The sequence below is a fragment of the Aquarana catesbeiana genome, linkage group LG09, assembly GCF_042186555.1.
Source record: "Aquarana catesbeiana isolate 2022-GZ linkage group LG09, ASM4218655v1, whole genome shotgun sequence".
NCBI classification, from domain to species: Eukaryota; Metazoa; Chordata; class Amphibia; order Anura; family Ranidae; genus Aquarana; species Aquarana catesbeiana.
The window spans coordinates 219,853,409-219,881,038 of record NC_133332.1 but is presented as its reverse complement, the minus strand read 5'-3'; the positions used below and the strand labels follow the sequence as shown (position 1 = coordinate 219,881,038).

At 43.2% G+C, this 27,630-nt stretch overlaps 1 protein-coding gene and 1 long non-coding RNA gene across 6 annotated transcripts in view; one reads left to right on the top strand and one right to left on the bottom strand.

Moving 5' to 3' along the window:
- Window positions 1–27,630, top strand: part of LOC141108276 (uncharacterized) — a 66,573-nt gene that overhangs the window by 13,737 nt on the left and 25,206 nt on the right. The gene's annotated exons all lie outside the window — the stretch shown is intronic.
- RALGPS1 (Ral GEF with PH domain and SH3 binding motif 1) overlaps window positions 6,252–27,630 on the bottom strand; it is an 839,296-nt gene continuing 817,917 nt past the window's right edge. For 4 of the 5 annotated variants that reach the window (XM_073599738.1, XM_073599740.1, XM_073599741.1 and 1 more), the window contains 6 exons: window positions 22,031–22,087; window positions 21,637–21,742; window positions 18,830–18,922; window positions 16,666–16,771; window positions 10,275–10,387; window positions 6,252–7,056 (listed from right to left, as the gene is read on the bottom strand). In XM_073599738.1, coding sequence (XP_073455839.1) covers window positions 7,027–7,056; window positions 10,275–10,387; window positions 16,666–16,771; window positions 18,830–18,922; window positions 21,637–21,742; window positions 22,031–22,087 — 505 coding nt within the window. In that variant the 3' untranslated portion in view covers window positions 6,252–7,026. The remainder of the gene's footprint in view (window positions 7,057–10,274; window positions 10,388–16,665; window positions 16,772–18,829; window positions 18,923–21,636; window positions 21,743–22,030; window positions 22,088–27,630) is intronic. The other variant, XM_073599739.1, reaches the window with a different exon arrangement.

The window sequence follows — 27,630 nt, the reverse complement described above, 5'->3', positions numbered from 1 at the left end:
ATTGCTCTGATCTGAGGCGTAAAGTTATAGGAAATGGGGTGCACTGAGGTGTGATTGTGCAGGACTTGGGGCTGATCTGAAGTGTGAAGGTGAAGGAATTTGGGCTAATTTGAAGTGTGAAAATGCATCAGTTGAGGCTTATTTGAGATCTGAAGGTGCATTCATTAGGGCGATTAGAGGTGTGAAGGTGCATTCACTGCGGCTTAATTAGGATCTTAAGGTGCAGTAATTGGGGTGATCTGAGGTGCAAGGATAGAGGAATCTGGGTGATCCAAGGTATGAAGGTGCATGAATTGGGGGTAATCTGAAGTATGAAGGTGCAGGATTTGGAGTGAAGTGAGGTGTTAATGTGCAATAATCAGGGGAAATCTGAAGTGTGGAGGTGCAGGATTTGGAGTGATCTGAGATGTGCAGGTGTGGGAATTGGGGTGGGGTGATGTAAAGGTGCAGGATTTGGGGTGATCAGAGATGTGAAGGTTCAGGAACCATAGCTGATCTAAGGCGCGAAGGTTCAAAAATTGGGCAGATTTGAGATGTGAAGGTGCAGGAATTAGGTTGATTTGTGGGGGTGTAGGTGCAGTCATTGGGGGCTTATTTTAGATCTGAAGATTCAGAAACTGGGTTGATCTGAGTTTTGAAGGTGCAAGAATTGGGGTGGTGTGAAGGTGCAGGAATTGGGGTGGTGTGAAGGTGCAGGAATTGGGGTGGTGTGAAGGTGCAGGAATTGGGATGATGTGAAGGTGCAGGAATTGGGGTGATTTGAGGCATGATGGTGCAGGAATTGGGGCTGATCTGAGGTGTGAAGGTGCAGGATTTGGGGTGATCTGAGATGTGAAGGTACAAGAATTGGGGTGATGTGAGGAGTGAATGTGTAGGAATTTGGATTGATCTGAGGTGTGATGGTTCAGGCATTTAGGGCTGATCTGAGGTGTGAAGATGTAGAAATTGGGGTGTTCTGAGGTGTGATGGTACAGGATCTTGAGCTGATCTGAGTTGTGAAGGTGCAGGAATTGGGGTGATCTGAGGTGTGACTATTCTGGAATTGGGGCTGATCCGATGTGTGAAGGTTGAGGAATTGGGGTATTCTGAGATCTATATAACAGGAGTCAGACTGATTTCAGGTGTGAAGGTTCAGGATTTGGGGTAATCTGTGGTCTTTATCAGAGGAATTAGGGTGATGCGAGGTGTGAAGGTACAATAATTGGGGTGATCTGAAGCGCGAAGGTTCAGAAATTGGGCAGATTAGAGATGTGAAGGTGCAGGAATTAGGTTGATTTGTGGTGTGTAGGTGCAGTCATTGGGGGCTTATTTGAGATCTGAAGATTCAGAAACTGGGTTGATCTGAGGTGGGAAAGTGCAGGAATTGGGGCTGATCTGAGGTGTGAAGGTGCAGGATTTAGGGTGATCTGAGATGTGATGGTACAAGAACTGGGGTGATCTGATATGTGAAGGTACAAGAATTGGGGTGATGTGAGGTGTGAATGTATAGGAATTTGGATTGATCTGAGGTGTGACGGTTCAGGCATTTAGGGCTGATCTGAGGTGTGAAGGTTCAGGATTTGGGGTAATCTGTGGTCTTTATCAGAGGAATTGGGATGATGTGAGGTGTGAAGGTACAATAATTGGGGTGATCTGAAGTGTGAAGGTTCAGAAATTGGGCAGATTTGAGATGTGAAGGTGCAGGAATTAGGGTGATCTGTGGTGTGAAGGTGCAGTCATTGAGGCTTATTTGAGATTCAGAAACTGGGTTCATCTGAGGTTTGAAGGTGGAAGAATTTGGGTTGATCTGAAATCTGATGGTGCAGGAATTGGGGCTTTATTGAAATCTGAAGATTCAGAAACTGGGTTGATCTGCCGTGTGAAGGTATAGGAATTGGGGTGATCTGAGGTGTGAAGGTGCAGGAATTGGGGCTTATTTGAAGTCTGAAGGTTCAGAAACTGGGTTAATATGAGGTTTGAAGGTGGAAGAATGTGGGTTAATCTGAAATCTGATGGTGCAGGAATTGAGGTGATCTGAGGTGTGAAGGTGCAGCAATTGGGGGTGGTCTGAGATGTGAAGGTATAGGAATAGGGGTTGATCTGAGGTGTGAAGGTGCAGCAGTTGGGGTGATCTGAGCATGAGGGTGCAGGAGTTGTGGCTGGTCTGAGATGTGAAGGATCAGGAAGTGGGCAGATTTGAGATGTAAAGGTGCAGGAATTGGGGTGATGTGAGGTGTGAAGGTGCAGGAATTGGTGCTTGTCTGAGGTGTGCAGGAACTGGGCATATTTGAGATGTGAAGGTGCAGGAATTGTGGTGATCTGATGTGTGCAGGAACTGGCCAGATTTGAGATGTGAAGGTGCAGGAATTGTGGTGATCTGATGTGTAAATGTGCAGTCATTGGGGCTTATTTGAAATCTTTATAGATTCAGAAACTGGGGTGATCTGAGGTTTGAAGGTGCAGGAATTGGGGCTGATCTGAGAGGTGAAGGTGTAAAAATTGAGGTGTTCTGAGGTGTGCTGGTTCAGGAACTGGGGCCGATCTGAGTTGTGAAGGTTCAGAAATTGGTGGCTGATCTGAGGTGTGAAGGTTCAGGAATTGGACTGATGGTGGAGGAATTTGGACTGATCTGAGGCATGATGGTGCAGGAATTGGGGTGATCTGAGATGTAAAAGTTCAGAATTTGGGGCTGATCTGAGGTATGAAGGTGCAAGATGTGGGGTTGGCGATTTGAGGTGAGAATGTGCAGGAGTTGGGGCTGATCTGAGTTCTGATGGCGAAGGGATTTGGACTTGTCTGAGGCGGAAAGGTTCAGGATTTGGGCTTATTTGAGATCTAAAGCTGAAGTAATTGAGTTTGATCTGAAGTGTGATGGTGCAGGAATTGGGGTGATCTGAGGTAGGGCTGAAACTAGGAGGGCACATGTGCCTCGGGCGCTAACTTCAGAGGGGGCACCGCCTGCTCTGGGAGCCAAATTGTTGGACTGGATGACCATTTGCAGCTGCCAGCTGACACTAGATGGATAATGGCTATGGGAGGTTGGATTGGGTTGGACTGATTTTGTCACTGTCTGTGTGTCATAGACTCACTGACCTGAGCTGCATGTGCATTCAGAGTGCTGCCAAACTCGCACCATAAGGTGGCTGCTCGATGTGACAGCGAGCCTGCACTGCACTGCCGCTGATCACAGGGGCAGGCAGGGGGAGTCAGGATCTGGACCTCAGGCCGCTGGCCGGGAATTTAGGCTGCTATGCTGTCTTGTTGAAGAGATTTGATTGGGACTCCGGGGGAAGTGAGAATTGGCCATGCTGAAGGGATCCAGGCAGGAGGCAGCAGTACCTTAGGGTTAACACCGTGACAGAGACTGTGTCAAACTTGAAGGGAGTCCAGACCCCAAGGTGGGATTAACTGCCCAGCTGGTGGTTGGCTGACTCGGCTCTGGATTCCATTGAGTTGGGATCTTAGTGTTGTGTGTTCTGGGAGGAAGAGGCGGGTTGTTATGAGAATTTGTAATGGGGGGGGGGGGATTAGGGGTGGTGATTTTATCATAATGGGGGGTTATCGAAATAGGGGAGGTTTAACAGATTGGGGGCTTTGTCAGAATTGGGAATGAGGGGATTAGGAGTGTTGATTTTATCAGAATGGGAAATTGAGGCCTTATCAGAAAGGGGGATAGAGGTTTTATCAAAGTAGGGAATTGGGGGTTTATCAGAATGGGGACTGGAGGCTTTATCAGAATAGGGAATTTCAGGTTATCAGAATTAGAAATGGAGAGGGAGCGCTGAACTGAGTCTTTGCTCCGGGTGAAAGAATGTCTAGCTTCGCCATTGATCTAAGGTATGATGGTGCAGGAATTGAGGTAGTCTGGGGTCCATAGCACAGGTAAGGTGTGAAGGTGCAAGAACTGGTGTTGATCTGAGGTGTGAAGATGCAGGAATTGGGGTGATCTGAGGTCTATAGCACAGGAATTGTGCTGATTTTAGGGGTGAAGGTGCAGGAGTTGGGGCTCAACTGAGGTCTGATGGCGAAGGGATCATCTGAGGTGGGGATGTTCAGGAATAGGGGTTATTTGAGTTTGATCTAAAGTGCAGGAATTGGGGGTGATCTGAGGTCCTGGGGAACCAGACTGCAGCCCCAGGGGGACACACCAGCAAGTGTGGTTGAGGGAGAGCAAAGGCCACCCCATGCTCCCCACAAGACTGGCGGGTTACCCCTGAGACTTCTCTGTCCAAAGTGGCCACATTTAGATGTCTCACCCTGAATTTAGGCTCCCAGACATGGGGGGCATAAAAAGGAGAGTCAATGAGAGATTATGCTTGGAGGATATTCCCTTTACAACCCACAAAACCTGAAAGGAAAAAGGGGAAATATTCTGGACAGAGAAAGAAGAGATCAATGACCCACAAGTAGACTTTTTTTTTTTTTTTTTTTAATGAGGAAATGAGCTAAACTCTTGCTCATTGGTGACCTACTGTAATCAGTGCTAGACACGTGAAGCCTGATCCAGTCAAAGCTTGCAGGTGTGATGCCCTTTAAAATGGTTTGAACTTCAAGCAGTCAGAAGGCTGACCCTCTTCATGGAAGGGTTGTCTGAGTGTTGCAGGGGGGTGGTGCCAGAAGAGGGCAATTTCCTGAAAAGAGTCCATGTGGGGGTATAGTTCCCTGAAGTATATTTACTAGCATAGTAACTGATGTATGCAGTAATTCCAAAAAAAGGTGAGGGGCAGCTAAGAGACGCCATAGCCTGTGAGTTACAGGAGTTAACAAAGACAGAGAAGGCAAAGTACCAAACAACCCATTTTGATATATAGTGGCAGTGGCTATGCTGATTTTGCAGACAGGTTAACAAACCTCTAGCTTTGAGTCCTATGGCCGAAGTGAGAGGCAGGCTCTAAATTTGTACTTTTTCTGTGTCCCTCGCTGTAGGAAAGGGTTACTGGCAGGATAATAAAGTGGAAAGTTAAAGAAGAAATAAAAGCTGGTTAGCAGAATTCACTGGTGTAAAATATTTGCGTTATGAATTGCTCAAACCATGCGCATGTCTTCTCTGTTATAAATTCATAAAGTGGCTGCTAGTTTCTGCTTTGTATTATTAGAAAGGTCAAGACTGACCACATGTGTATTGCTACATGGGTAAGATTGGCACAGTTTGCTTTCCCATCATCGCTGTTCTGTATTACTTGAACGTGTGTAAGCCTGGAACACAACCTAAATTCTGCAGTAGCAGGGTGGAGTAATTATGTTTTTGAGTAGAGTAAACTCTAATGTCCCGTACACACGGTCGGATTTTCTGACGGAAAATGTGCGATCGGAGTGTGTTGTCGGAAATTCCGATCGTGTGTGGGCTCCATCAGACTTTTTCCATCGGATTTTCGGACACACAAAGTTTGATAGCAGGCTATAAAATTTTCCGACAACAAAATCTGTTGTCGGAATTTCCGATCGTGTGTACGCACAAAGTGCCACGCATGCTCAGAATAAATAAAGAGATGAAAGCTATTAGCTACTGCCCCGTTTATAGTCCCGACGTACGTGTTTTACGTCACCGCGTTCAGAATGATCAGATTTTCTGACAACTTTGTGTGACCGTGTGTATGCAAGACAAGTTTGAGCCAACATCCGTCGGAAAAAATCCTAGGATTTTGTTGTCGGAATGTCCGATCAATGTTCGACCATGTGTACTGGGCATAAGTGTTCCAAATCACCAAATAGGTAGTAGATTAGGAGCATACAGTGTATGCATTAGCATATGATATGAATGCTGCATAGAAGAGTATTGGCCTAAAACGGTCAGTAAACAAGGTAGATTGGGATGTTTATCTAATCCACTCAATTTTCTTCAAGACTGGTATGGGGCAGTATATCTTCAGCTTTAGCTCTGAAAGCCAGACAAAACTTTTATCCATCCACTCACAGTCTTCTAAAAAATGAAGGCCTTCTATTACCATCTGCTACTTGTCCTAGTGACCAAACCTAAAGTGAAAGTAACCTGACAGGTCTTCTTACCCTTCCCTTTTCTATCCAAACTGAAAACCAAGAAAACACTTTTACTTCCTGTGCCCAAATAAACTCTTAAAGTATGTCTTTAAAACGTTTTTACAGGCCTCTTTTTTTTTAGCTGTTGCTGCAAGTAGATGCGTAATCCCTCTCAAGAACGATCACCAAGGTGCTTTTTACTGCATGGAGAGCCTATCGCGAAATGGCTACATTGAGTGGGGTGGTTATTACCATGGAACTTGCATTTGCTTTCAGAGAAGACTAGAAGCCAAGTCTGGGTGGACAAAATGTTTAATAACAAGCACAATACACCATTCCTTTCATTGGGCACTTCCTGTCCCTACATGTTATACTAATATAGTAAATAAAAAAGGAAAAACAATGTACATTTTAGGCTACTGGACAATTACTTTAAAAAGAAAATTCCTCATTTCAGACCATAAAATATTAAGATTGTGCCAAAATGCATGTCCACAAACACACAATAATTAACAATTTATACAAAGTCCTTGTTTTATCCCTTTTTTTTTTTTTTTTTTTAAATATAGAAAAGTTGGAGATGGCCACAACGCTAAGTGACTCAGTGCACTTAAGTTACAAAACTGTTGTTTGCCACGTCTTTGTCACGTTATTGTAAGTAACACTGTAAATGTTTGTTTTTTTTTGTCCAATCACAAAAGAGTTTAAACCCAACATGGGTCAATATAGAATTGTCTGGCACTCAAAGCAGCTCAAGTTTAAAAATTCACTGTTTATAAAACCAGTAGGCAAAAAGTAGGAAGTCTTCTGATAACCAGTGTTCATCCCCTACTGGTGTATTCAACACAGCTAGGTGAGACTTGGGTCTTTTGTTCGCATATGTGCAAAGTCTGTTCTAATACACAGAAGTATGACCTTTTCCTTCAAAACTCTGCTCAGAACTCCAGAAACTTTCAGTGGAAAAGTGTCTGTTTTTTTTTTTAAAACGATGTTCTAGTGTTTCTTTTTCTGCTAGTGTCCGATGTCCTCCCTGGTTTTTGGCACTTTAAGCTGTGAAACCGGCTGTCATGGTCACTCAAAAGACATGAGATTAGTGGGTGCCTGGAAAACAGTAAAGGACAAAACTTAATTATTTCTCTTACAGATCAGGTCACAATTAAATAGAATCTTATGCTGGCCATACACTATGCGAAAAATCAGCCGAACCCATTTTTGAAATACGAACATTCGGCCGTGGGTGCAAATGATAGTGCCATCATGTAATGACCGATAAATCGCTCAGTAGAAATTTGTTTTTATACATATACTTAGTGCAGACAGTTCGGACGGGAAGCACATTAACCTTTCAATTTATCGTTCGTTCGGCAGAAAATTTCCAAACTTGTCCTTTTTTTTTTTTTGTCGGCTCAAAAAACGTCTCAACGATTATCAATTTTGTGCCCATTACCTGGCCGAAAAATGATCGAACTGTCTAAATGACCGATTTTTCATATAGTGTATGGCCAGCATTAGTTTTGAAACCAAACTTTAGCCAAAATTTTTTTGAAATTATGGATAGAGCTTTACTGCTATGTTCCTCTTCTGGAGATCCTAAATTCGTTTTTCAGTCTAGCTGCCACAGGAAACAAGGTTAAAAAAAGGCAAATGGAGACATTACCTACAAAAAACTTTAGAGTGAAAACGGGTTAGAACCTCTACCGCATGTGTCATGGAGTCACGAGGATATTAGGGAAGGGACGTTTATTGGTACAAACTTGTAATCCTATATTTCAGGGCAGCAAAGGACCCCTGCAGTGGTAAGAACTAATGATCATTGATTAAAGGGTTCTTCAGGGCCCTGCTTTTGTTAATTTTGGTGCATGCGTTTTATAAAGTTTTTATGTATCCCCTATTAGCTAGCAGTTAAAAGCTCCAGTGTTACAGCGCTGCTAAAGTGCATTGCAGGCGCTTCAGCAGCGCTGCCCATTCATTGCAATGGGCAGGGCGTTTTGGGAGCGGTGCAAACCGCCCCAAAGATGGTGCTTGCAGGACTTTTCTTTCCCGTCCTGCAAGCACACCGCCCCAGTGTGAAAGCACTGCGGCTTTCACACTGGGGAGGCATGAGAGGCGCTTTTCAGGATTAGCGCTAAAATGCCTGAAAAGCGCCTCAGTGTGAAAGGGGTCTAAAGGCAAATAGACTGCGCACTTTGCAAGTACAGTTGCTCCAGAGCTTAGTAAATCAGGTAAAGCCTTGCTTTACATAAAATACCCAATCTCATGCAAGGAAAATTAAAAAAAAAAAAAAAAAAAAAGCATTTTTGCTTGCACATTATTAGATGATGGTAGTCAACAGAGTTTCCCCTCATTTACTAAGCTCTGAAGCAAACTGCATTTGCAAAGTGCACAGCCTATTTGTCTTTAGCAAATCACCCCTCTTGTGACAGAGTAAAGCTGGCCATACACTTCATGGATTTCAGCCAGTATGGCTGACTATCCAAATACAATAGGCACAGCAGAAGATTTGTTGTTTATTCTCTATCATGTATTGGCAGCTTGAATCAGAGTCCCTCTGGGGTCAGAAAACAGACACAGGATCGGTTCTAACCCTTCTTAAAAAAAAAAAATTAATGGCACCTAAAGGTGGGTGGGATTTCCTCTCACTTCCTGTTTTGGCTATGGGACAGCAAGTGATGGAAAATCTTCCTAATAGGGGACCTATGGCAAAAAAAAAAGGAAAAAGCTTAAAGAAAATGAATGCATCCACACCACATCTAATGATTGGTAAGCTGCAACATATTACGTGTGCAAGATAAAGGAAAACCTGCAAAAATGGCCTGTTGGGGGTACTTAAGGACTGAGGTTGAGAACCACTGCTTTAAGCAATACAGATCATGAGTTATATGGCCAATATAACCCTTTCCACTCCCATCATGCTTTAGTTTCTTGCTAGTGTCCTAGGAGAATAGATGCCTTTTCTCATTAAATGAAAGGAACAACATTTTTTCCTTTTTGCAAGCCATTTTTGTTATTAACCACTTCAGCCCCGGAATTTTACCCCATTAATTTTTTGTGATACAGCACTGCGTCACTTTAACCGACTTTTTTCCAGATAAATAGAGCTTTCTTTTGGTGGTATTTGATCACCTCTGAGGTTTTTATTTTTTGTGCTATAAGCAAAAAAGGACAATTTTGGAAAAAAGCAATATTTTTCACTTTTTGCTAAAATAAATATCCCCCAAAAATATATATAAAAACAAATTTCTTCCTCACTCTAGGCCGCTATATATTCTACTACATATTTGTGGTAAAAAAAAACCAAAAAAAACGCAATAAGCGTATATTGATTGGTTTGCGCAAGAGTTAGAGCATCTACAAAATAGATGGATGGATTTATGGTGGTGATCTGTGATTTTTATCAGGACTGTGACGTTGCCGCGGACAGATCGGACACTTTTGACACCATTGACATTTATACAGCGATCAGAGCTAAAAATAGCCACTGATTTATTGTATAAATGTCACTGGCAGGGAAGGGGTTAACTGTAGGGGGGATGGGCTACCTAGGGCATGACAGAGATCACTGCTCCTGATGACAGTGAGCAGTAGAGCCCTGTCATGTCACTAGGCAGAACAGGGAAATGCCTTGTTTCCTGTTCTGCCTCTCCTCGCCACGATCGCGGGCCACCAGCGGACATGCTCCTGTGGCATGCGCGCCCACTATGCGGCAATGACGGAGGGACGTACGGGTACGCCGTTTTGCCTACCCGTGCCATTATGCTGACGTACATCATCGTGCGCTGGGCGGGAAGCGGTTAAATAAAGTTCTTAATTCACTGTAGTGCCAAGAGAGCGCTCTATGCAGTCTTCTGGATCAGGTGAATGATGTTGCTGCAATGGAGGCTGTACCTGGATCCTGTCATGAGCAGTATGTGGGGCTGGCCTGTAATGTGACCCTAAGGCACTCAGTGACCTATTTTAGGTTTTGGAGTGTTTTACAGGTCTGGCGTCTGGCTACACCTGCCAATTTAAGCCTGTCTCTCTGAAGCCTCTTTTGTGGTGTGCCCACTGGAGGGGCAAAGAATGTTTGAAATATGCCATATTGTATGCAAAGAGTACTTCACTTGCTGCATTCTTCAAGTAATGAAGTGTTTGCACTACTACTTGAAGCAGCGCTGAACTGGTGCCAAGACCAGGACAACTGAAACTTTTTTAAAGACATTTTAGCAAAGTTACCAGCCATATTTATATTCCAAGAGCCCCCCCCTTGAAGTTATTTAACCTAAGTAAGGCAGATACAGATAGCAAAGAGGATGGAGATGGTATAAAGTTGTCCCTCTTACCATCTGCTGCGTCTCACTCACCGGCGGCCTTCCACTCTTACACGCGTCATCCAAGTGTTTGTGCCACAAAATCGCATGGAATCGAGAGCTTGTCTGGAACTTGTAAACATTCCCTAAACAACAAAATGAAAGAAAATCCGTTTGATTACACCCAGGAGCGGAGACAGGCAACACTCCATCATAAGAGACAAAAATGTGTCACTCTATCTGCTCGATTTAGTAAATGGTTATGACTCCTGTTAAGTTTTTTTGTTTTTTACTGTGGGTCATGCAGTGGTGTCACTGGGGGGGGCATGGCCCCCCAACATTATACTGTGCCCCCTACTAAAAAAAAAAAAAAATGGACACTGGGAATGCAGGAGACAGGTATGGACTGAGCCGCTGTGTTGCTGGTTCCGGCTCTGCCTCCTGAGTCTACTCTCGGCCACTGGTTGCTAGAACTGCTTTGCAACCAGTGACGTCAGAGCCGGCATTGATGTCTCTCTCTCCCCTCCTTCCTCTCTCGCACTGAATGATACACAGATGGTCTACTCCTTCTCCCTCTCCCGTGTGTATACCGCAGGGAGTGTGAGCTCCTTAGCTTCACACTTGACTTCCCCTGGAGCACACACAGGAGAGGGGAGGGGGAGAAGGAGCAGATCAGCTGTGTATCATTCAGTGCAAGAGAGAAAGGAGGGGAGGAGAAAGAGACATAAATGCCGGCTCTCAGGATCTTAGCTGTTCCATGCAGGGACAAAGCCCCCCCCCCAGAGCATCAGTCAATTTCACAGCAGCCAGGCTAGTGTAGCCTATCAGCTGCAGGAGCGAACTGCAGACGCTGGATACCGGCTGAAAATACATTTGTCACCGATCTGCCTGCATTGTAAAGCAGGTCAGTTCTTGAGAGGTCCCGTATGATGTCAGAAGGAAGGCACTTATCGTGAGCTTCAGCTACTTATTGGCTGGGAAGGCAGCAGGGGGCGGTGCTTCTGCCTCCTCAGCCAATGGGTACACACAGTGCATTGGAAAAATGGGGAATTTATGGATCTCATCACAGGATGGACTGTGGAGACCCCAAATCTAGGGCAGTGCCAACATCCTAAATTATGAAAATTGAAAAGAGGGATCCACCCAAAAGAGAGACATGGACTTTGTAGGCACCAGTCATAAAATTAGATACAAATTTTATTTATACAAAAAAAACAAAGGTAAAAATTTTTTTAAAATCGCAAGATACATTGCACAAAAAGGGAAGTAAACAGTACTACCATAACAGTATATGGAAATAGATCAGGGGGTAACCCCTACACATGGGGAGGGGATCTCACCCCTCTATTCCCATTATAAAAAACCTCAAACATGATCTAGCTCTACATGTTTCGCAAAATTATAATGCTTCTTCAGGAGCTTGTTTGGGTTTCCTGTAATGAGGAGAAAAAGATAGGAAAGAGGACATACACCAAAACAGTAAATAACATGTTAATGTCATTATATTTAACCCACAAACAGAATCAACACAGTAATGCGTCTCAAAAACAGCTCTGAGTGTCGTGAGGAGGCAAGCCCAGGGACCCAAACATCAACATGCATAAGGTGACAATTAAATCACATGCGGGGACGTGTCCGGTAGAGATTTGATAACTCCAGTAAAGTCCTGAAGGGTAATATACAAGGACAATGACACAGTGCATTGTCCTTCCCTGCAAATTCATCCCGCGGGCTTCCAGAAGCTGCATAAGTTTCTGCAATGATCGAGGGGAGAGGAGAAAAGTTACTTTCACTTTCTCCTGATACATCGGCATCTTTCACCCCCAGCTTTACTTTCCTTCCCTCTGTGTACTACATGGCTCCACATTCTCCTGATAAGACTATGCAGTATGCAGCGATCAGACACTCACACACTGATCCTCACCCCGCTCCCCTTTCCAGTTCAGTATCTGCTGTTACTTTCTGCTCTCCACTCCCATAAATCTGCACTGAACACATCCTGCAGTCCACACACTAACTGTGTGCATGATACCCTTTCCATCCCAGCTTACTGCCAACTGTTCTGCAGCCGCATACATTCTTTACAGTCCTTAAATATAGTTTTTTTTCTTTCAGCCAGCAGGCTAGTAAAGTACTAGAGTCAGACTCAGACTGCAGATGTTGCTACAATATACTACCGTTACTACTTTTGACAAGAGTAGTAAAAGTATACAGTGCAAACACTGTCTGCAGCCATGAAAGATACAGCCACAGCACCTGTGATCATCATTATGCTGATGATCACATTATACAGCCTATATACAGTACAGTCACATGAAGTACAGTGTAATCATCAGCATGATAATAATCACAGGTGCTGTGGCTGTATATTTCATGGCTGCAGACAGTGTTTGCACTGTATACTTTTACGCCGGGCTTTTGTTCAGCTGAAATGTGGCACTCCTGAAATCTGGACTCTGTACATAGCACACTCAGGACTCTGTATGCAGCACATCCTGGACCCTGTGCTCTGCACGTAGCACACCCTGGACCCTGTGCTCTGCACGTAGCACACCCTGGACCCTGTGCTCTGCACGTAGCACACCATGGACCCTGTGCTCTGCACGTAGCACACCATGGACCCTGTGCTCTGCACGTAGCACACCATGGACCCTGTGCTCTGCACGTAGCACACCATGGACCCTGTGCTCTGCACGTAGCACACCATGGACCCTGTGCTCTGCACGTAGCACACCATGGACTCTGCACGCTGCACACCCCAAATTCTGCACGCTGCACACCCCAAATTCTGTACTCTGCATGTAGCACACCCCGAATTCTGTACTCTGCATGTAGCACACCCCGAATTCTGTACTCTCAACGTAGCACACCCTGAATTCTGTACTCTCCACGTAGCACACCCTGAATTCTGTACTCTCCACGTAGCACACCCTGAACTCCGTACTCCAGCTTTCATACTAATATGAAAGCTGGAAACGCCACTGGGGTCATCTTGAGAAGATTTACCTTCTCCTGTTTCAGACACAGAGTAGAAAGAAAAAGATCACTCCCGTCTTACATCACCAGAGCTGTTCGCCCAGTGGGAGATTTCTCTTCACCACCCGTTTCTGTGACAATGTAAAAAGCTTGAATTTCCCATCATCTTTTATACCTGAGACCATGGTTAAAAAAACAATGAGAACCTCTCCAACAGGGACACAGACAGCAATAAAACAGAGGGGGTTCTAAAACTTCCACATTCTATCAAACAGTTTTTAAAAAATTGTGGATTTACATATATATTACTGTACTGTAATTTTAGAAATTGCTTTTTTAATCTTTTTAAATCTGCAGACTTTGACTTTCCTGTTATGGCATGACAGCAGTCTGTCAGTAGCTCTCCTGCACATTCACCCTGTCACATGCTCCGCCAGTTACAAATATATAGACTAAGATGGACAAAAAAAAAGACAAAAATAGTATTTTCTGGGTAAAAAAAAGCATGACAACTGTTTGATACAGTGGTTTATGTCTATCTTAATGGTTTTGTAATGTACATTAGAATATGTTGGTGCCATGTGTGTTTTTTAAGTTCCCTGGTGGTTTTAATATAAGTGACCTCAAGTCAGTAAATGAGAATATATACCGGTAATTGTTTTCTTAGTGTCTGTTAGGGGTGCTGTTACTACTGCAGCTCCTTTACTTTTATGCTGAAAGCAGCACTAGGTCTGTGATACAGCACAGTCCTTAAAAACACCACTAAATGCACATCCATGCATGGGTAAAGAAATTTGGGGAATGGTGCCAATTTTTTAAAATTACATTATAACTTTTTCGGCAGTAGACTATGATCTTCATTACAAAAATCAAAATAGCTTGCTACATGTGCATATATTTTACATTTTGGCTTGTCTCGTATTTTTGCTGGACTAATTTAAATTTGGATTATAATTGTCAAAATGTTCTATTTTGATCTTTTGTATTTCTAAGCTGTAAAATTCATTCTTTTCTATTTGACATTAAGAAAACCAACTGAAAGTTTGTCCAACAGAGATACTAGCACTTTACACCATGTACACTTCCATATTCTGTCATTGCATATAATTATTATAGCAATGCAGAACTAATTTTTTAAAGATGTAATTGACTGAACTTCACAAAATGTCACCAATTATAGGGTGGCTTAGTTAGCAACCACCAATAGGGAGGATATCACAGAAGGAATGGCGGGGACACAATGCGGCTGATTAACTAAAGGACTATGCTCTTATCCTTTTAGTAAATCAACACCATTGAGTTTACTTTTGAACTCTACAGAGGGATAACACAACTCAAATTCCAAAAAAGTTGCAGCGTTGTGTAAAATCTTCATAAAAACAGAATGAAATGATTTGAAAATTTCATAAACCCATATTTTATTCACAATAGAAAAAATTTCAAATGTTTAAACTGAAAAAATGCACAATTTTAAGAAAACATTAAGGTAAGTTTTTAAATTGATGGCAGCAACAAGTCTCACAAAGTGTAGCATTCCCCCCCCCCCTCTTCTTTCGCTCTCTAAACGTCTGAGAAACAAGGAGACCAGTTGCTGGAGTTTTTGGAGAGGAAGGCTGTTCAGTTCTTGCCTGAGAATGGCATTCTAACTGCTCAACAGACTTGGGTCATCTTTGTTGTATTTTTCATTTTAAGTTGTGCCAAATATTTTCAATTGGTGAAAGGTATATATCCTTTCAGTATTGATGGTGCCTTTCCAGATGTTTAAGCTACCCATTCCATACACACCAATGCATCCCCACACCATCAGAGATGCAGACTTATGAACTGAGTGCTGATAAGCCGGAAAGGTCCCTTTCCTCTTTAGTCTGGAGGATGTGGCACCCATGGTTGCCAAAAATGTCACATTTCGAATCGCCTGACCACAAAACAATTTTCCACTTTGCAACAGACCATTTTAACCAATTGTGAACCGCCCACCGTTGTTATATATCGGTACTTTGAAGAGGAATATCGTTGTTATGGCAGCAGCTAGCTGCAATAACCCCAGTATCCTCTTCAGCAAACGGCCCGATTCCAGATAAAAGTGGTCTCTGCAGCAGATTCGCCCCTTTTAACAAATTAATACACCAGGTTCCTCATTCACTCCTTCATTATCTCTTGCCTTGACTATTGCAACACCCTTCTCATTGGCCTACCTCTCCATAGGCTATCCCCTCTTCAGTCTATAATAAATGCTGCTGCCAGACTTATCCACCTTACCAACCAGTGACCAGTGTCTGCCAGCCCTCTCCTCCAATCCTTACACTGGCTCCCAATCACCCAGCGAATTAAATTCAAAATACTAACCACAACATACAAAGCCATTCACAACTCTGCCCCAAGCTACATCACCAATCAAGTCTCCAAATCGTCCTCTCCTCTCTTCTCAAGACCTCCTACTCTCAAGCTCTCTTATCTCATCCCATGCTCGTCTCCAGGATTTCTCCAAAGCCTCTTCCATCCTCTGGAACTCGCTACCTCAACCTGTCTGGCTATCCCCTACTCTTGCTACCTTCTGGTGATCCCTAAAAACTCAGGCTTCCCTGAAGAGATATCACATCTCCAACTAATCTTTTACCACTTCCATCAGCTCATTCCCCCCAGTTACATCCTTTTGTACCACCTGCCCCACCCTATTAGATTGTAAGCTCTTCTGAGCAGGGCCCGGTTAATCCTATTGTATTTTTATTGTATTATAACTGTATTGTCTCCCTTTTATATTGTAAAGCGCTGCGTAAACTGTTGGCGCTATATAAATCCTGTATAATAATGGGACAGAGTACACGCAGTACCATCTTCCTAGGTGCCCTGTAACCCTAGCTGATGTTTGGCAGCCATGAGCTATCCTATCAGACATTGCAGCTAGCAAGGAAATGGCTGCTTTGCTAGTGGACACCTGTCTCTAGCTTCCATCACTTGCCCAAGGCAAGCATTGGCAAGAGGAATCCAGATGGAAGAGAGATGTGTTGGCTTGCTTCAAGTAAATGCAGGGAGCCAGAAAGAGGTACTTGCAAACAAAGCAGTTGTCTGCATTACAAGGCACCTTGGAAGATGGGACAAAGTTACAAGTACTTTTCCCCTTTGGGAACTGAATACTGTGTGGCTTTTCAAAGGCCTATCAAGGAGGCAATATTAACATTTTACAAAAGGACAAATAAAAATTGATTGCATTTTCTGACTTTGGTTACAGGATTTATTGGAATTGATAGCTTGCTAAATTTACACTTTTCCACACGCTGTGTAACAGTCTGGCATATACTGTTGTTTTAAGTATCATTTAACATATATACATTTCACATAATCTTCCTGATTGAATCATTGCAATTGCACAATATTCACATTTTGTAAAGTTGTTGAATACATCAGATTCTGGTATGTGGAGATCAGACACAGGAGAAAGCCAGCTTACCTTTATCCGGGTTGTTAAGCTGAAAAATATTTGGATGTTCTGGGTCATCTGGTAATACTACCATCCAGCCCAGGATTGACATCTTCTTATTGGGAGTAGACTTGTACTGAAAATAAGACAGTCATTGTTGAAAAATTTGAGATTTGCAGAGTAAATGTTTCCCTTCAGGTCATTTATAGGTACTTCAAGGATTCTAGCTAAATATACACTGCTCAAAAAAATTAAAGGACCACTTTGAATACACAGTAGATCTCAATGGGGAAAAATATCATGCTGATATGGACTGGGTAATGTGTTGGGGACGAAAGGATGCCACATCTTTTGCTTTTCAGGGTGTCTTTGAATTCAGCCCTCTGTAGTTTGATCATTTTAATTTCAATCAAAGTGAATAATAAATACAGCAGGCTAGTCCATTTTGCTGAAATTTTATTGCAGCAACTCAAAATGGTACTCTATGGCCCCCACATGCTTGTATGCATGCCTGACACCATTGGGCATGCTTCTAATGAGATGACGGATAGTGTCCTGGCGTATTTCCTTCCAGATCTGGACCAGGGCAAAACTGAGCTCCTGAACAGACTGAGGTGCAACCTGGCGGCGTTGGATGGACCGAAACATAATGTCCTAGAGGTGTTCTATTGGATTTAGGTTAGGCAAGCGTGGGGGCCATTCAGTGGTATAAATTCCTTCATCCTCCAGGAACTGGCTGCATACTCTTGCCACATGAGGCCGGGCATTGTCGTGTACCAGGAGGAACCCAGGACCCACTGCACCAGGGTAGGGTCTGACAATGGGTCCAAGGATTTCATCCCAATACCTAATGGCAGTCAGTGTGCTATTGTCTAGCCTGTAGAGGTCTGTGTCCCTCCATGTATATGCCTCCCCAGACCATCACTGACCCACCACCAAACCGGTCATGCAGAACGATGTTACAGGCAGCATAATGTTCTCCACGGCTTCTCCAGACCCTTTCACATCTGTCACATGCTCTCAGGGTGAACCTGCTCTTATTTGTGAAAAGCACAGGGTGCCAGTGGGGAGACCTGCCAATTCTGGTGTTCAATGGCAAATGCCAATTGAGCTTCACGGTGAGCTCAGTGAGCACAGGGCCCACTAGAGGACGTCAGGCTCTAAGGCCACCCTCATGATGTCTGTTTCTGATTGTTTGGTAAGAGACATTCACACCAGTGGCCTGCTGGAGGTCATTTTGTAGTGCTCATCCTGTTCCTCCTTGCACAAAGGAGCAGATACCGGACTTGCTGATGGGTTAAGGACCTTCTACGGCACCGTCCAGCTCTCCTAGTGTAACTGCCTGTCTCCCGGAATCTCCTCCATGTTCTTGAGACTGTGCTGGGAGACAAAGCAAACCTTTTGGCAATAGCACGTATTGATGTGCCATCGTGGAGGAGTTGGACTGCCTGTGCAACCTTTATAGGGTCCAGGTATCGCCTCATACTACCAGTAGTAGCACTGACCCTAACCAAAGGCAAAACTAGTGAAAAACAGTCAGAAAAGAGGAGTAGGGAAAAAAATGTCAGTGGCCTCCACCTGTAAAACCATTCCTGTTTTGGAGATTGTCTCATTGTTGCCCATCTAGTGCACCTGTTGTTAATTTCATTAACACCAAAGCAGCTGAAACTGATTAACAACCTACTCTGCTACTTAACTAACCAGATAAATATCCCAGGAGTTTACGTGACTCGATGCTATACTCTGAAAAGTGTTCCTTTAATTTATTTGAGCAGTGTATTTTGTGCTTATGACTTGACTGTATTACACACATTTGCTGAAATCTTTCAAAATGTGCACTACCTGAGAACATCTGCTCTTACTATAATCACATAACTATCTGCAATAGTGTAGTAAGGAGCACTGCGCCCCAGCTTGCTTTTTAGGCATAGAAAACCTCTAGTAAAAGTTTCAACAGAGAAAACTTCCACTTCAGTAAACACTAGGACAGTGCCAAGGATACTGTATACCATATAACATGCTTCTGTCATTTGATTTCAAGCTCTGTGCAGGTGTCTGGGAAAGGCTGTGAGCCAAGTATAGTGGTAGGTGAGGTGGGAAATGTTTTTAAACTGTTGCTTTGCAAAAAAATAAATAAAATAATGGGCATGGGCAGCCATTTAAAGACAGGATACTGTTAACAACAAATACTCACATTTTTCCTTTCATTCCCCCGTAAAGACTTGGCCCCGAAATACAGAAGTGTAGACCCTGTAAGGGTCACCCAGTAACGTGTCCAGGAGGTTAGCTGAATACAAAGAGGGGCATTATTAGCTGTAGTAATTGCAGATAAGCATTGAGAAACTGTGAGGGCTGTTCACACAAGAAACTGTTTGTTTTTTGTTTTTTTTATGCATTCTCACATGTACACTAACATGTCTTTGCAGTGCATTTTTGACATAGGGAAGGATAGGTCATTAAAGCAGCTAAGCTTGTGTTTTGTTCTTGGTCACATATACATGCGACCAAGAACAATTTACATACTTTGCGGAAATTGCATCAGGCTGTACTTTTTTCACTGCAGTGCAATGGTTTGAACTATGCTCCTTAGCTAACCCGGGTGTTGTACTGTCTATGCGGTGGGAATGTTTTGTATCTGATGTGATTAGGCCCTAATAGAGGAATTACAGACTTCTATTGTGAGAAGGAGCAGTGAAGAACTACTGTATGCTATATTTACACAGGGCTGACCTTTTTGATCCTGTTAACTCACTGCTCATTAAAACGGACCTTCAGTCATTTATTTCAACTTTCCATCGATTAAATCCTCTGCCCTTGTTGTTTTATCTTTGGATAGTAAAACTTTTTTTTTTTCTGCCAGTAAATACCTTATACAGCCCACTGCCTGTTTCTTGCCTGGTCATTAGCCTAGACTTATGATATCATGCACAGCTCTCTTTCTCACTCTTGTGAGAGTTTGCCAGGAAGGGAGGGGGGATGAGTCATAAGAGGGCTAATGAAAGCTGCAGAGCTGGAGGTGTGCCTCTGTAAATCCAGGAAGTGAACAGGCTGCAGCTTCAGCTGCACACAATTAAAATGGCTGCAGGCAGACTCAGTGGAGGGAGATTTCTGCAGCATATTTGGCAAGTGCAGAATCACAGTATATATAAAATAATATATAAAGTGGTTGGAGGGAAGCTTCAGAATGGAAAAGATGAATTTATTACAAATTATGTGAGCAGACTGCAGTTCCTCTTTAAAGAGTCCCGCAAAATTTTTTTTTTTTAAAAGTCAGCAGCTACAAATACTGCAGCTGCTGACTTTTAAAATAAGGACACTCACCTGTCCCCAAATCCAGTGGTGTCAGCACCCGAGGCTGAACCGTCCCTTGGTTCTTGGCAGCTACCGCTGCCATTCTCTGTGAGGGAATCAGGAAGTGAAGCGTTGCGGCTTCACTTCCCGATTCCCTGCTGCGCATGCGCGAGTCGCTGGTCCCTGCTATCTCCTGGGACCCGTGTGTCCCCCAGCAGACAGCAGGGGACAGGAAGAGGCATAGACTCCTGTGGGAGTCTTTGCCGGAAGTGGGTGCAAATACCTGTCTTAGACAGGTATCTGCACCCCCCTCCCCCCTGAAAGGTGCCAAATGTGACACCGGAGGGGGGGAGGGTTCCGAAAAGTGGAGGTTCAATTTTTGTGTGAACCTCCGCTTTAAGAACAACAGACTCTTTGCCCTAATGATTGTTCAGAGATCATGTGATCAAGACTTTTTTTTTGGCAAGCTGTCATTCTCAGAAGATTATAATTTGGTAACATAGGTGAAGTGTGAATTTTAATGGTAATTCTGCTTTGAAGTAAACCATGCCACCCCATCTAAGGGTACCCTATTGCTCTCTAACAGTCCTCAGCAGGCGTGAATCCGCGGTCAACAAATCCACATTACACTTTCTTTCATCTCTCCCATTGGCTGGAAATATTTGATTTTTTATTGGTTGACATCAGCCAATAGAAAACAAGTTCTAGGCAATTAGGAAAGAAGTAATCAAATCTAGAAAGAGTGTGTAAAAAAAAAAAGAAAAAAAGAAAAAAACGAACCTTAAAATTCTGATGATTAGTCTTTTGTTTTCAAAGCTAGTGATTGTTAGAGAGCAGTGTCATGAAAGAAGCTGCTTCAAAGAACTTTATTTATAATTTTTTTTCTATGTTCTGCCCTGGACTTCATAACTAGATTTAGGAAGCACCTAGCTAAATGTAGTGCAGTTTGTCCTCCATTCAGTAGGTTGCGCTGCACCACTGTACAGCTGGAGCTGAGGCTCAGAGGAACATTGTTAGGTGTAGGTGTCTCAGGGGAACCGCGGTGATTGTATGCTGCAACTCCTGCTAACCTACGGCAGTCATCTTAGGTGGGAAAGTCCTAAAAATACAAAATGCACACCAAACCCAGCAGGACATTTCTGAGTTACTAGTTAGGGAGAGCGTGAGCACAGAAAAAGGTTCCTGTTTGAGGAAGCACTGTATTGGGACACCAATGAGAACTCTTCTGTCTGGTCACTGGTGCCGCTATCGCCGTCCTATGTTCAACCTAGAAGAGCCACTAGTGTCCCCCCCCAGTCAGTTACCCCTCTAGCTGAAGCTGTCCTCCGTAAAGTAGGCCTTGCCGGAATTATGCATTACTACTGATTTAGTTCTACATGTACTTTATCCCATGGTGGGCAGAACAATGTAAACAAATTGTAATGATAGCTTTTCTTTAGAGCTTACAACAGCCTCTATGTTTAGGTACTGTTAGAGAGGTAAGCAAGAGGAAAGGAACAGGTCACCTAAATTTGTGGATCACACACGCTCTTGCGTTTTTTTTTTTGTTCAGCATAGGTTTGAAATCAGGCTTCTGTACCATAATCGCAGTCATTTTGTAAGGCTGTTCAAAAATTGCTGGAGTTTCTTATGAAACTTGGGTGCCCTCTTGTGGTAGTTTGCCAGTAATACCACTTATATTGTAAAAGGTTTTAGGCTCTGTCATCTTACTGTTGGCTTCTTCCCTTCTTTGAGTAATGTTTTTCTTCTAAGTGGTCCTTCCATTGCGATAACTCCAGATGAACTTCCCAAAATGCAACTGCATGCGCCTGTAGGGCTAAAAAGCAGAAGAAAAAAAAAAGTTAACCTCTGCAGATGATTTGTTAGCCCTGCCCAGTGTTTAAAATGTTGGGGCTGCAAGCTTTCTAAGGAAGGTAAATGCTATTGTATTCTCTCATCAGATTCTTCAATTGAAGCATCATAAATTCTGCATACCTATGTGCAAACCTGTGAGGCACTGAGGGATTACTTAAATTGACATTTTTTTTTTTTTAAACTTATTTTTTAGGAAACCCACGGTCACCCTGCCCACTGTACAAAATGCATATTCTATAGTTCTACTCACCGACCCCCAGCCACTCCAGTCTGTATCCAAGCACTGGATCGTTCAGAACGCGAGGAGCTGGAAGATAAAAAGAAAAAAAAAAAAATACACAACACAAGTATGTGCTATACAGGCTGCATCTCATCTCCCAGCACAATTCAGACACAACAGCACACTTAATATAATACTAAGGAAATTATTTCTCAGTGTGCTTTAATCACTTCCTAATTTATATGCAGTAATAGGAAATCCCCTCTTACACAGTTGTTACCAGAACAAGTGTCCCCAATAAAGATTTATCTTCAACTATTGTTGACTACTATAAAAGTTTTGATGTCTCATCAATTTCTGTCACCAGGACAAACAGAGAGGGCAAATCTCCATATCAGGGACACAGACAGCAATAAAAACCGGACAGAGGATTCAATATTTTCCCATTCTATCCAAAACTAAAAAAGTATTTGCTTTAAGTGTATTTCCACTGCAGACAAATTTGAATAACACCTACCTTATTTGTTAAATGTTCTCATTCACATACCATAACCTAACCCCTTTCTGCTGCTGCCCCTGGCCCTTTAGGAGGATCTAAATGCCTGGAGGTGGGCTATCACATGATTGGAAGCTCCTAACTGCAATTATGCATTGGGAGCTCCCCATGACCGCTTAATTACTGTGCTGGGAGCGCATGTATGCATACGGCTGCGGAAACAGGCTAAAAAAAGATGATTACTATTTTAAAAAGTCTTTTCTGATAACTTTAGTACTAAAAAACGATACCCAATTCTCTTTATTTATAAAGGGAGCTGGGGAATTATGCAATATTAACCCTAACAGTTTTAAACTACAGTACATATAAAAAGTCTACACACACCTGTTAAAATGTCAGGTTTCTGCAATGTAAAAAAATGAGACAAAGATAAATAAATTCAGAACTTTTTACACCTTTTAACTGTACAACTCAATTTTTAAAAACAAACTGAAATCTTTTAGGGGTGGGGGTTGGGAGTAAAAATAAAAAGCTAAAATAATATGGTTGCATAAGTGTGCACACCCTCTTATGACTGGGGATGTAGCTGTGTTCAGAATTAAGCGATCACATTCAAACTCATGTTAAATGGGAGTCATTACACACCTGCCATCATTTAAAGTGCCTCTGATTAACCCCAAATAAAGTTCAGCTGTTCTAGTAGGTCTTTCCTGACATTTTCTTAGTTGCATCCTACAACAAAAGCCATGGTCCGCAGAGAGCTTCCAAAGCATCAGAGGGATCTCATTGGTAGAAGGTATCAGTCAGGAGAAGGGTATAAAAGAATTTCCAAGGCATTAGATGTGCCATATTTTCTGCACTTGATAATGACTGTCTTCACTGTGTTCCATGGTATAACAGTGACATTAACAAGAACTGGATGTCCCTCCAAAATTGATGAAAAGATCTTCTGAAAACTGGTCAGATTGGCTGCCAAGAGGCCTACAGCAACATTAAGCTGCAGGAATATCTGGCAAGTACTGGCTGTGATATATGTGTCAACAGTCTCCCGTATTCTTCATATGTCTGGGCTATGGGGTAGAGTGCCAAGACAGAAGCCTTTTCTTACAAAGAAAAACATCCAAGCCCGGCTAAATTTTGCAAAAACACATCCGAAATCTCCCAAAAGCATGTGGGAAAATGTGTTATGTTCTGATAAAACCAAGGTTGAACTTTTTTGCCATAATTCCAAAACATATGTTTGGTGCAAAAACAACACTGCACATCACCAAAAGAACACCGTACCCACAGTGAAGCATGGTGGTGGCAGCATAATGCTGTGAGGCTGTTTTTCTTCAGCTGGAACAGGGGCCTTAGTCCAGGTAGAGGGAATTATGAGCAGTTCTAAATACAGTCAATTTTGGCACAAAACCTTCAGGCTTCGGCTAGAAAGCTGAACATAAAGAGGAACATCTTTCAGCATGACAACGAACCAAAGCATACATCCAAACCAACAAAGGAATGGCTTCACCAGAAGAAGATTAAAGTTTTGGAATGGCCCAGCCAGAGCCCAGACCTGAATCCGATTGAAAATCTGTGGGGTGATCTGAGGAGGGCTGTGCACAGGAGATGCCCTTGCAATCTCACAGATTTGGAGTGTTTTTGCAAAGAAGAGTGGGCAAATATTGCCAAGTCAAGATGTGCCATGCTGATAGACCCATACTCAAAAAGACTGAGTGCTGTAATAAAATCAAAAGGTGCTTCAACAAAATATTAGTTTAAGGGTGTGCACACTTATGCAACCATATTATTTTAGCTTTTATTTTTACTTCACTCCACCTAAAAGATTTTAGTTTGTTGTTCAACTGAGCTGTACAGTTTATAGGTCACCATAGAGGTGGAAAACGTTCTGAAATAATTTATCTTTTGTCTAATTCTTTTACATCACAGAAACCTGACATTTTAACAGGGGTGTGTAGAGTCGATCACTGTCTTACCAAAGGGTTAAACAGGAAGTGTTAATGAGGGGAAATTAAGACCGCTATAGATGGATAAAAATTCAGCTGGTGCAGCAGGGCCTGGCTGAATTTAAATCTATCTATCTATGGGTAGGCGGGTTGTACAGAAGTTGATTTCTTGATTAACTTCTGTACAACCAGCCTGTCCAGGTTTGTTTTTTGGCTAGATCAGTGCTGGTGGCTATAGCCGGAAACACTGATCATTGTGTTCTAACAGCAGGAAACTCTCCCCACTATCAGAACAGAATGGCTCCACAGGAGGTATTCCCCAATCAACTCAGAGTGTGTTGATGGGGGGGGGGAATAAAATCCTTTTTTTTTTTTTTTTTGTTCAACTGTCTGGTTTGGAAAAGAAAATGCATGACCTATAGCCTGCCATAGGCAGGGACAGAGTTAGTTTATTTTCTTTTAACCTACTGGTTGAATAAAATTACATATGCTCACATCCACACAAGCAATGTGGATGTGGGGCTCTCCCTGCTTGTGCTATTGCATTCTGGCAGGGGGAGCTCCCCTCCCCCTGCCAGAATACACAGATTGGTGCTGCAGCCGTTGGCTGGTTTTCCAGCAGGCTCATGCAACAGAAGCCAGTCATCAGATCGGCTTCTGTTGAACAAAGATGAGTACACACGTACCAAAAGCAGGAACCAGACGACTTTTGGTATGCGTGTAACACCCGGCTTTAGTCATCCCCCCCCAAGTCCTTGGGGAAAACTTGACTCCAAAAGTGTTCAGAAAAGCTTGCAGTTTGATATGTAGCCTTCAGCTGAGAAACATCTAAAAAGGTAGGAAATATTAACTTTTTTTTGGTATTCTGTGTGAATGAAAACACATAACATAGTGGGGTTTTCTCAAACTTGACTGCAAAAGTGGAAACATACTTTAAGATATACTTTAAAGTGGTTGTTAACCCACAGGGTTAAATTTACATTATCCTCTCGGTTGATTCATATAAATGTCCCCTTGTGACTTAGCTGCATTTTTTATAAAGCAATATACCTATTTACAGAGCGCAGATCGGCGCTCACGTGACCCACAGGCTCTCTCCTCTCTTGGCCTGGCAGCTGCAGTGGGCGGGGCCAAGGATCCCCCGCTGACATCAGTCAAGAGGGACACATGAGCACCGATCTGCGCTCTGTAAACTGGTATATAGCTGCATTTTTGTTTTAAAAGCACAGTCACAGGGTGACATTACATGAATCAACCGAGAGGATAATGTAAATGTAACCCTAATTTGAGCAGCAGGAGGAGAGGCAGCTGACAGGAAGGGAAGCGAGGAGGGAGAAGAGCACAGAGGAGAGATGGGAGACACAGTGGATGACGGAGGCACGTAAACTAACCATGGTGTCTGGGTTCAGCAGCCATGATATACCGTGGTCAGTTTACAGAGGGGAGGGTATAGCCAGGCAGGTTCAGCCAGGTATTTCAGGCGTTACAGGGGGGCAAATGACACAGCACAAGCACTATGCTGTATAACATGCTTTAACCACTTCCGGACCGCCAATATACGTCCTTACTTTGACGGGGGATATCGTTGTTATGGCAGCAGCTAGCTGCCATAACCCCAGTATCCCCTTGTTCGGCCGGCGGTCCGCTTCAAGATAAAAGTGGTCTCTGCAGAGGATTCACCGCAAGATCACTTATCGGCGGCGGGAGAGGGGCACCGCTTTCCGCCGCGCTCCGATGCCCTCCACCGCTTACTGGAGCCGTCGGCAGCGGCAGAGGCGATTGGATGTTCCTCCTTCCTTGGCATGGAGACGAAGATGGGGAAGATGGCCACCCATCTCCATGACAATGCAGGGCGGAAGCAACGTCAAAACGTCACTTTCACCCATAGCTCTTAAAGGGCCAATTTTTTTAAATTATTTTTTTAAATGACAATTTTTTTTTTAATTGCATTTTAGTGTAAATATGAGATCTGAGGTCTTTTTGACCCCAGATCTCATATTTTAAGAGGTCCTGTCATGCTTTTTTTCTATTACAGGGGATGTTTACATTCCTTGTAACAGGAATAAAAGTGACACTTTTTTTTTTTTTTTTAAAACATATAAAAATAAAAGGTATTTTTTTTTTTTTTAAACGTGCCCCATCCCGCCGCATGCAGAAGCGAACGCATACGTGAGTAGCGCCTGCATATGAAAACGGTGTTCAAACCACACATGTGAGGTATTGCCAAGATTGGTAGAGGGAGAGCAATAATTCTAGCCCTAGACCTCCTCTGTAACTCAAAACATGCAGCCTGTAGAATTTTTTAACCACTTCCCACCCAGCCACTGCATATGTACGGCCGAGTGGGCATGCTCTCCTTCTGAGTGGACGTTCAGGAACGTCACTCAGAAGGAGGGTTATCGCGCGTGATCCTGATGCGCTCGTGTCACCCGGACACGGCGCATCCTAGATCGGCAGGAGGGCTCTGTGAATGGCCCTCCTGATCACATGACGGCCGTGTCCAATCACAGCCGTCATGTGATGTAAACAGAGAGCCGGTTGCTAGGCGATCGGCTCCCCTCTCCTCACACGTTAGTTGACAGTTGAGGACAGGAGAGCAGATCGCTGCAGCCGGCTGGTGATCAGTGTGTATGAGCTGTTTTTTACAGCTTTTAACACACTAATCACCAGCATAGTAACACAGTGTAAAACACATGTCCCCAAAAACACCTGTCCCCCACATATGTCCCAGTAAAATCATGTGTCCCGATGATTATATGCAAACATATGACCGTGATCACCTGCACACATCTGTACATGATCATATGCGTACATCTGTCCGTGATCACACGAACCAATTATTATACACTTAACGGAATTTTTTTTACCAAAGACATGTAGCAGAATACATTTTGGCCTCAATTTATGACAAAATTCGATTTTATTGGATTTCCTTTAAAATCGAATAAAGAAAATATTGTTTTTTTTCCAAATTTCCACTCTTTTTTCACTTATATCGCAAAAAGTAAAAAACTGAGTCGTGAAGAAATACCACCAAAAGAAAGCTCTATTTGTGCGAACAAAATGATAAAAAATTTCATTTGGGTACAGCGTAGCATGACCGCGCAATTGTCACTGAAAATGCGAGAGGGCTGAAAGCTGAAAATTGGCCTGGGAAGGAAGGGGGCGAAAGTGCTCAGTATTGATGT